The sequence below is a fragment of the Alosa alosa genome, chromosome 14 (assembly GCF_017589495.1).
Source record: "Alosa alosa isolate M-15738 ecotype Scorff River chromosome 14, AALO_Geno_1.1, whole genome shotgun sequence".
NCBI classification, from domain to species: Eukaryota; Metazoa; Chordata; class Actinopteri; order Clupeiformes; family Clupeidae; genus Alosa; species Alosa alosa.
Window position 1 is genome coordinate 17,506,350 of NC_063202.1, and position 9,816 is coordinate 17,516,165.

A 9,816-nucleotide genomic window follows, 5' to 3' on the forward strand; every position below is an offset into this window, starting at 1 on the left:
TTGTTGTTGTTGTTATGGTTGTTGTAATTATTATATAATTAGTATATGTATCTATCTCTATTAGACTGCAGCTCTCATAAAGATTTGGATTATGGTGACGAAATCAAACTGGATGTGCCGTCGGACGCATCTGTGTTGGAGTTCGACCCTCACCTCTCAGACAAACGCTTGGTCTTGTGGAGCCGGATAAATGCCAAGAATGAGAAGGGTGCCAGGGGCACAGTTGCGCTTGGCTACTGGAGAGCACAGAGGATGACCCAGGCTGATCAGGGCAGATACGTTTTTCTCAGGGAAAGTGGAGGTCATATCACTGATACAGTGGTCACTGTTCAAGGTAAGAGCAATGAAGCATCTGCTGAGAATATGGAGCAGAGTATGGCTAGAGAGGTAAAACAAGACAAGGTGTTACCATATTTCTTATTTTTAAGGAACTTCACACAGCACAATGCAGTTATTTCAACCTTAAAGCTGCAGTTGGCAAGTTTGACAGATTGAGGGGACTTAGCCAAAATTGTTAATTGTAGTGGCCGTTTGTTAACAAAATAAAATTAAACTTAAATCAAACGACAACTTCTGGCACCCTGGGCAGGTAATGTATGCAGGCAAGAAATAAAATCAATTCCAGGCTGGATTCGGGTTTTTGGCTGGTTTATTTAGTTCCAGCTGCAGCAAACAATACACGGCATCTCTCGCGCTGGTAAAAAACCATGTGCCCACCACCCAGGTGCATACAGGCCTCCTGCTACTTCCTACCTATATTCACCTTTACCTGTGCCCACTACTGCCCCCAGGTGTCTAAACCAAATATTTTAGTAAACTAACCAAAAATAAAGACTACACATATTAATCAAAACAATTAACTAAACAAATAATGAGCAAAAGAATATCACCAAAATATATATTACCAATGTGAGCAAAATCATAATAAACAAATTAACTAACAAAACTACTGAAAGCAACAACTCTCATGCCCCTCCCCCACTACCACCGAGCACCCTCTTATTGAGTTTGTGCTCGTCAATGCACACCAGACTGCACCAGACTTGACTGCACCTTATGATTCAGTCAAATCTCACACAGCCCTGCTCTGATTGGACCAGAAGAACCGGGAGCTGTGGATTTTTGCAAAACAAATAACAGGCTCTAGGTGGAGGTAGACGTGCAGGTTTTTTTTTAAAACCGGCTGATTTATGTTGTTCTGTCGGAGCATAGTGTCAGTTTCAGTAAATATGATTAAAAATATCTTGCCAACTGCAGCTTTAAAATAAAGGCTTCAAACTCATTCTGATGCGATACTGACTTATAATTATGGAGAATGAAGTCTCTGATATTGGCAATGCATGCTTGGAACGCTTGATATTACATTATGTAACGTTGTTGATTGGGTGGGATCATGACCCTTTTAGTCGGGTTTTGAGTACTGTCGTAGTGCTAAAAGCTGTTGAATATTGATGCCAAGGCCATAGGTATAAATTCTTCCATGGTGTTGCATAAACAAAATATCTAGTTTGATATCTCAAATACAAAGGAATTGCTTCACTATTATGTAATATAATTCCTTATAATTTAATATATTCTTGGCCTGGGTAGGAATTTCACGGCGGCCATGGCCGTCGTAGCCCCTTGCGTTGGCCGAGATGCCCCTTTGAAAATCAGAGGTTTACAGGCCACTGTGGCCTTGGTGCCCCCTTCTCTCAATATTCTGGTTTGCGTCGGACTAATAGCGTATTTTATTAGCCTATGGCCTGACAAAATAATCTTTCACAGCGCAAATTATTGTAGCATTTTACGCAGTGGAAAAGTGACAGTGCACGGCAAGAAAGTAAGTGCGTCCAGATTCCCATTCTTCTCAGTTGAACTACTTGCGAAGTAGCCTACTCGTCATACAGGCATCACAAGTATCACATCACATGAAAGAGCTTTTTCTCAGCTTTTAAAAGATGTTAGCCATTTGGTGAACAGTTCGCGAGACAAATAAATACTATGATTAAATTGAATCATAAATTCTAGGATCTAGATGTTTCATGTTTTTGTAATGTTCCATACAGTGATGCAGGTCTATTGAATAGGCTAAATACAATTTCAATCATTTTTATAGCCTACTGTATCTATACAGTAGGCTATAAAAATGATTGAAATAGTTAACTTTGCCCTTGGTGCCCTGACATGTGGCCTTTGTGCCCCCCACCAAATATGCCCAACTGAAGGCCAAGTGGCCTTTCCCCCAAAATGGTGAAATTACAAGCCTGTTCTTGGCTTTTAACACAACGCAATGGCCTGACAGAAATTACATTACATTACATTTGGCTGACGCAAATTAGGTCCCTTTTCCTGAGACCTGTCCCCTGCCCTGATTTGACTTGTCTCGGTGTTTACTACCCATCTCAACTGTTACTTCTGCACTAACTGACTCTCTCACAGCACCATCTTAACTAATATAGCTACAGTCAGCAGAGATTAGAGGAGAGCTGTAGCTAATACGGTGCTGTTCAATTTCTCCTCTGGACAAACCCTTTTACGCCTTTGAAAATAGTTTTACATTTTCATCGGGATATTTCATTATGTCCTTGTTAATGAATTAATAGTAGCCTAATGTATCCACGAGTAGCTGTTATTGACGAGCAGCTAACCTCCAACAACTCTAACTTTATAACTTAATCTATTTTAAATGTTGTATCAGCGATAGCGGGGATACGTCACTTCTGTTGTAGCCTGGCCTTGCCTTCCTACGTACTTCCGCTCGATTTTCATCTCCCTCTGTCTGGGATTCCGGCCATTGGCTTCGCTCGCAACGAACAATTTGACCCCGAGCCAATCAGCGAGCAGGAGGCGGGAGTTGTGAGAGACGACGTCGAGATTCTGCTCTGTCTTCGAATTGCAGTCCTGGAGGAGTTGGCAATGGCGGAAGTTAATGAAGCAATTCAATGATCACATCTATGATGATATGATATCTTCAACCTTACTGTCGAATAGTAATCTGCTATTTGCTATTCTTCCACTAATTCTTAAATTTGTATCGCAAAGCCGGCATCTGTCATTTACATCCATCTTGTTCACTCTGTCTTGGTGGTGGGGAATGGTTGTTGTGTACAGCGCACGCAATTTCTGGTGAGCGTCATAGCGTAGCTTACTTCACGATCGAGCAGGCGCGTAACATACGTCACGGCCAAACGTTAGCGATTGGGTGAAATCAGATCCAATCGTTTCAAACTTCTACAGAGTCCACGCCTCCAGCTTGCAATCGTAGCTGAGATGCCAGACCCTTGACGAAGCGAAGCGTAGACCAAGGGGATGGCCATTGGCCAGGCTACTTCTGTTGATGTTCAAACAAAACAGAGAGCTAGCTCGCTACTCCCTCCCTCCCGTGCAATTGAAACTCTCCTAAACACGCATCTCGTGGGTTATTGGTTGAAACACTTTATTTTGCTTTTGAGTGGTTGCCAACCCTTGTTGGTAGCAATTGTTTTTGTGTACAGATCCTAGGCTGCCTACAGAGACGCGTTTTTTTGACGGACTGTTTATGGGGCAGGCAGCTAGCGGATCGTTAGGAAAGATTAAATGAATGTGATCATTTATGTTTGGGCCTTTTTTGGGCCTGAAATCGCTGATACAACCTTTAAGAGTTTGGTCTCCGCCATTGACTTCATTGTGATAAGAACAGACTTTAAGTGAGTTTATTTGGAAGTGTTTTGAACAAATTTGTGCTGCGAATTGATGATGATGCTAACCTTTAGTGAACACCACACTGATCTTCAGGAAGTGTCAAAACTGCAGTTTTCTGAGTATCAAAACTAGAGGAATTACTAGACCTTTTGGTGAGAGGTCACAGTGTGGTGAGAGGTCACAGTGTGATGAGAGGTCACACTTGCCTTAAAGTTGAAGTTGAAACCTATACATTTGGCCACAGCCATGAAACACTGTCTGGTGATAGTATCTGAATAACACATGTTGTATTAATTTCCTGATTGCTTTGTAACCACGATTTGTCATCTATCTTCCTGTCTTCTGTGTATTGTCTCTGTGCAACGTCAGCAAAAACAAAACACGCTCATGTGGCTGATGAAGACATCAAAGATATCTGGCAAACCTTTGTTGACATCCCTAGACATGAGGTTGTCATTACTTACTTCACGCCTCATGGGGAGGAGTATACGCTCTTCCAGAACGACGTGGAAACCGATAAGGCTTTCAGCCTTTTCAGGGGTCGCTTAACACTGACCACTGGGTGGTTCAGCATTTTGAAAGTGCAGCCACGTGACGCAGGACGATACGAGATCCGCGACAAGAATGGACATCTGGCCATGTCCATGTATCTAAAGAGAGACCCTGGTCAGTAGCGTACCTTGTATTACTGTTATGTCATGCAGTTAATATCCGACATGAATCCCTATCTGTGCATGTGAGCATTTCTCTCTCCCTTATTCTCTCTCAAAGAGTTCGATTGGAAGAGTTTAATTATGCCCCTGGGTATATCTGCTGGTGTCATGGCGGGGCTGTTGTGTTGTTGCTGGTGCTGTTGCAAGGTCTGTAGTGACAGTGACGACAGTGACAAAGCCGAATCTACGGCTGTTTCGCCAGACACTGAACCACCTGTTCATTTCCATGTGAGTATTGTGTTCATTGGCTTTTGGGGTGGAATAGGAAGAGAGGTTTAGTGGTTTCAGTATGTGACCTTCACGCTTTGGGACAACTGTGTTCATGTGGAGTCTTTATTGATCCTGAGGGACATTTAGGTATCCAGGTGCCTGAACACATACAAAAAAGCAACAATACATACAGGAACAAAAACAGCACTGAGAATGATTTTCTAGCCCTTACAACCCCTTGAGTGAGCTGTCACTATGATAGTGTGTGAAGGTGGAGGTAGTGTAAACTTAAATTGAATAACAGTGAATCTAACTGTTGGTAATAATGTAAACAACAGCAATTATTGGAAATAATATAAAATATACTAAGTAGAGATAAAAAAAAAAAAACAGGGCGCTCCTGCTGTAAAGCCTTTTTATCTTTGTGTTTTTTTTTTTTATTATTATTATTATGGCCAAATTCCACATCCATGGGCCAGTTGACTATATGCTCAACTAAAATATAAATGGAAAGTATTGCTCCCATTTTTGAAAGATGTCAGATTCCTTATATGAACTGATTAGCTATTCACAATATGATTATTTGAAGTTAAATTGATCAAATTATATATCTAGCTATATTAGATCTCTCTGGTCCTTCATGTGATGTAAATCTGCTCAAAGTCAGTTGTCATATAATATTAAAGAAATGTATATATACACTAATGTGTAAGCCGGGAGGCACAGAAGCAAAGATCTTTGGCAGAGCCAGACTGGGCAAGGTTTTTCTGTCTTTTTTTCATAGTCGCAAAGGTATGTTATCACAACTACCTTATTGGTCAGTTGCATAGATGACTTTAACAAACTTGAATATGATGTTGTAGGAACAACAGCAAAATGATTAAATCAGATGTGCAATTTAGGGCTTGTGTCCACCAATCACGTTTTTGTGATGGCGGCTATTTTCTATACAATCCTATTAAGTTTAGTGTTCACAGCCCTCGGTGGAAAACCTGACCTTTTTTTTTTCCGCAGCACTAAAAGTTGAAATCTGTTCAACTTTTAGAACAGCGTTGGGCTCGTCAATGTCACTTCTCTCTCGATGACCAATCAAAACTTCATAACCAAGCAACAATAAACACTTGACTGAAGCGCTCTAAAAATGAGGTTGGGGGTGTTAGCTCAAAAAAACACGATTGATGGACACTGAGGCCCTGACTGACTGACTGACAGAATGAATAAATGAATGAAAATGTTATTGGTCTAAGGTAATTTGTCCTGTACAGCATGAGCTATGAGATTAAAACATGACCAGAAAAGAGAGGTATGGTACCTGATGTTACCAAGTTTCTATTCTGTTACAGGATCCCATTACTTTATCTGGACCAGACGACCCCTTGCAACCTCCATCATCGGTGAGAGACCTGACCAATGCTTTGGCTTATACTTTTAAAATATATATACTGTGTGTAAATTTTGCATTCCCTTGCCATACTTTTGTGTTGCCTCTCAATACTTTTGACTTTGGGAGGGAATGCAATAGTATTGGGAGGAAACACAAAAGGGGCTCTAAAAATGAATTCCTACCTGTAAAGAGATAATTCCCACCATGGTCCTTCGTGGGACATATTTAAATGTACGACTTTTTAAACATACATACGAATTCTTTTCTTTCCTAAAGTGGTTACAGTTCCTGTAAGGTGGGTAGAGTCAGTAGCATCCATAATTAAAGAGATGCAATGGTCTTGATGTCAACCCTATACTGTAGCAGGCAGAGGCAAAACAGACACACATAAAAATGCTCCCTGTGTGAAAAAAAATTAGTAAAATCCTGTCACTTTTGCTCTTTGTTCACAGTCCTCAGGCAACACCCCTAACCCCTGGGAGAGCAGTCCACCTGTAAGCTCAAGCACCAGCACTCATTCCTCTCACATTTATGATTATTCCGTCTTCCTTAGCAATCTTCTTATCAATCTCATTGCAACAAACTATCATTTCCACTTCCATGTACACTGACATTTTTCTTGGACAAAAGTCCAAAGCGACTTTTCTTTTAGAGTAAGGCAGTTCCAGATAAGGGCTGATGCATGTACGGAATAAGACAGATTGAAATAATTTTCAGTCTGCATCCACTACTTCCCCATTCCATGCACTCTTAATTCATTTTGCTATGATGTCTTGACATTTTGGTGTTATGTTTGTAGATGCTCATTTTTGCTGGTTTCTTCTTGACTTTGTTTTATGGTTTTCTGTTTTCAGCCGTACAGCACAGTGGCCCAGTATGAGGTTTGCAAGCTCGCAAATATTGCAAATTCATGTCCCTCTTCACATTGGTCTATATACACTTCAGAGTGATGCCATAGAAGAACCTGTTTGTAGTGCTTCAAAGAACCCTCATGGCTATTCTTTAAAGAAAATAAGTTATTTATGTTATTAAGTTAAGAAAATATTTAAGAAAAGATATTATCTATAATATCAATGTATTAATAGTCTTTCTAAAGAACCATTTACAATGTGAACACTTTCACTTTTGCTTGATATAAAGGTTCAACACAGTCATGGTTCTTTATGGAACCATATAGTGATGAATAGAGGCATGTAAGCACCTTTATCTTTTAGAGTCTCCTTTGATATTGCTTTCAGTTCATTCATTCTATTATTTATATTTACCTGAATGAATCACCTTGCTAATTGTGTCCTGAGGATAGATGACAAGAATATGTCAGGAGAAAGTATAAATTATAATGTGAGGTCATTATAGGACATTATAGGGCAACCAAACCTACACATCTCATATTACTTGAATTAATGTTGCTGTTGTGTCATGTTGTGCTGTTGTAATGCTAACCTTTGTGTTTGTAGAACTATATTTATCTCCTCCAGGTTGATTGTGTTTGTGTCTTTTCAGCTATATGTTCCTGACATTGCTCCCAGTCCAGTGGCTCCTGTTGCTCCAACCGAGGTTTGTCCTCTTTTCTGTAGAGTGCTACACACAACAAAGTAGTGACCTGCAGAATTATGTGACCAGTTGTTACGGCCAGGCACACTGACCAAACATAAATGACGAAGAGTCAACATGGCTTATGTCTAGGCGATGTAATAAATCCTAAAACAAGAATAGCACTCTTAAAATGGATGCGTTGAAAACAACACAACTTGCGTTGTTGTTAACACATATCTATGTCCAGATAGGGACAACACAGTTTGTGTTGTTTCCAACACATTTGTTTTAAGAGTGTGGAAAATAAGGAAAAAAGTGTAAAGAAAATGGCAATGCCGAAAACGGGTGGAAACTAGTCATTTCCAAAGCTCTTGGTTTTTATTAACCCACCCGCAATAAGTCTCATCTCTAACAATAAAAACAGAAGAGAACTCAACCATTTACATTCTGCCCAGCACCCAACATCCAAAAAGAGGAAAACAGCACCACCAACAGGTAGTGGAAGGATATAACACCAGTCCATTGATTTTCATACCTTCCTGTGAAATTGTTATCAGATGAGTTTTATCAGCCAGTTAGAAAATTAGTTCAGCTAATTGAGAATAAGAAATTGCATCACATGTTGGGACAGGCCTTGTTATATTGTTATTTAATGTGTCTTCAGACTTATGTTCCCAACTGTTCTCAGTCTATACTGTACAGTCGTTCCCATTGCTCCTTCTGAAGTATTGTGCTTTTGACTGTTTTACACACACAAATGCTGCATTTACTTGCTCACTAATCAGCCAACTTGAAGTGGTCTTTTATATAGGGAAGTGTGTACATTTTAGTATGTTATCTAGGGAGAAAAACATATCCAAACTGGAAATAGGAAAATAATGGCACAGCCATCCTGTCTCTCTTTATCCTCTAACAGGCTCCAGATGAAGGAGAAGGAGCTGGAGGTGGAGCTGGTGGAGGAGCAAGAGGAGGAGGAGGTGGTGATGGTGTTGCTCACACTGCCCCTAGTGCACCCCTTGACCCTGGGTTGCAGTACCAGCCGAGAGCCTGGGGTAATGGCCTGGATGACTTCCTGTCCAACGCTCCTCTCTTCTCAGACTCCACCGCTGCTGACAGCAGCACCTACATTTCGGCCAAGCTCAACTTCTAGACTGATTTCTGTTAAGAACAAAACACCATGGCCCCAGCCGGCGACACCGGGTTCGATTCCCGCCCCGTCGTCCTTTCCGGATCCCACCCTGACTCTCTCTCCCACTCACTTCCTGTCATTCTCCAAAAAAAAGAACAAAACACCATTCCTCCATGTAGTTAGAGCTTAGATCGGGCCCAAAAAATCAAGCCCGACCCTACCCGAGCCCGTGCATGTTGTGCCCAAGCCTGACCCGGCCCGACACATTAACTGTAGTTGAGCCCAGCCCGATTTGAACCCGTCATTTTTTAAATACGTGGGCCATTATAACTAACTGACGTTCTCAACTACAATTCTGAGTTGTTTGAGCTACAGAAATCTTTTTAGAATTATCTTAATGAATAATGCAACGGAGGATGAAGCATGTAATATGTTTGTTTATTCAGGATGGAATAGACCGCAAATGAATCTGTAATGACGTCACTCGTCAGGACCAATGAGGGAACTGGGAGTGGTCGAAGGAAATCGTGAAGCTGTCCGCGCGCTGTTGGAAATATATCAATTGATTATAAACCTCTGTTAAACCTAATAAATCTGACTCTGCTCAATATTAGAAAAGTTTCGGTTCATTGTAACATTGTTATCCTTAGTGGGTTGATACGCCCACAATGCATATTGTTAATGAGAATGCCTAACTCATTTTCTTGTGACACGCGCTCAAGTTTAGGAATATATACTGTAGGTCTCCTCCATCTGCCGATTAATTCGGGCGGTTCCTAAACATAACACGTATTGGTCTGGAAGTGGTCAGAGGTTACATGCTGATCCGGACTGCTATACTCATCAGCGTGTTAGACAGTCAAGCAAATTCCTATGCTACAGGGGGTCAGGCTGTGCTAGGTTTTCGCGACCAATCTAGGCCCACCGCTGTGTAATGCTCGGTTATTTCATAATAACATGCCAGCTCCCAGGTGATTTAGTTTCTACGGCGGCGATAACTAATCCCAACCGTCCATTATGCTAGTAACGTTACCTAAACTGCTACTCTGGACTACAAGTACAATAGAAAGGCTATGCGGGTCAGAACATAACAATTTATTTGTCAGACACAAGCTATTCATCCAATACATTATAGAAGGTACATCTAAATGAATAATGTGAAAGCTACGAAAACAGGTTAA

At 41.0% G+C, this 9,816-nt stretch overlaps 1 protein-coding gene across 5 annotated transcripts in view; it reads left to right on the forward strand.

Annotated features, from left to right (window-relative positions):
• Window positions 1–9,248, forward strand: part of LOC125307434 — a 28,492-nt gene extending 19,244 nt beyond the window's left edge. For 2 of the 5 annotated variants that reach the window (XM_048263409.1, XM_048263414.1), the window contains exons 6-13: window positions 65–334; window positions 4,033–4,329; window positions 4,435–4,604; window positions 5,930–5,980; window positions 6,423–6,464; window positions 6,825–6,851; window positions 7,474–7,527; window positions 8,423–9,248. In XM_048263409.1, the coding sequence (XP_048119366.1) occupies window positions 65–334; window positions 4,033–4,329; window positions 4,435–4,604; window positions 5,930–5,980; window positions 6,423–6,464; window positions 6,825–6,851; window positions 7,474–7,527; window positions 8,423–8,656 (1,145 nt within the window). In that variant the 3' untranslated portion in view covers window positions 8,657–9,248. The remainder of the gene's footprint in view (window positions 1–64; window positions 335–4,032; window positions 4,330–4,434; window positions 4,605–5,929; window positions 5,981–6,422; window positions 6,465–6,824; window positions 6,852–7,473; window positions 7,528–8,422) is intronic. The other 3 variants (XM_048263410.1, XM_048263411.1, XM_048263413.1) reach the window with 3 other exon arrangements.
• The last annotated feature ends 568 nt before the right edge of the window (window positions 9,249–9,816 follow it).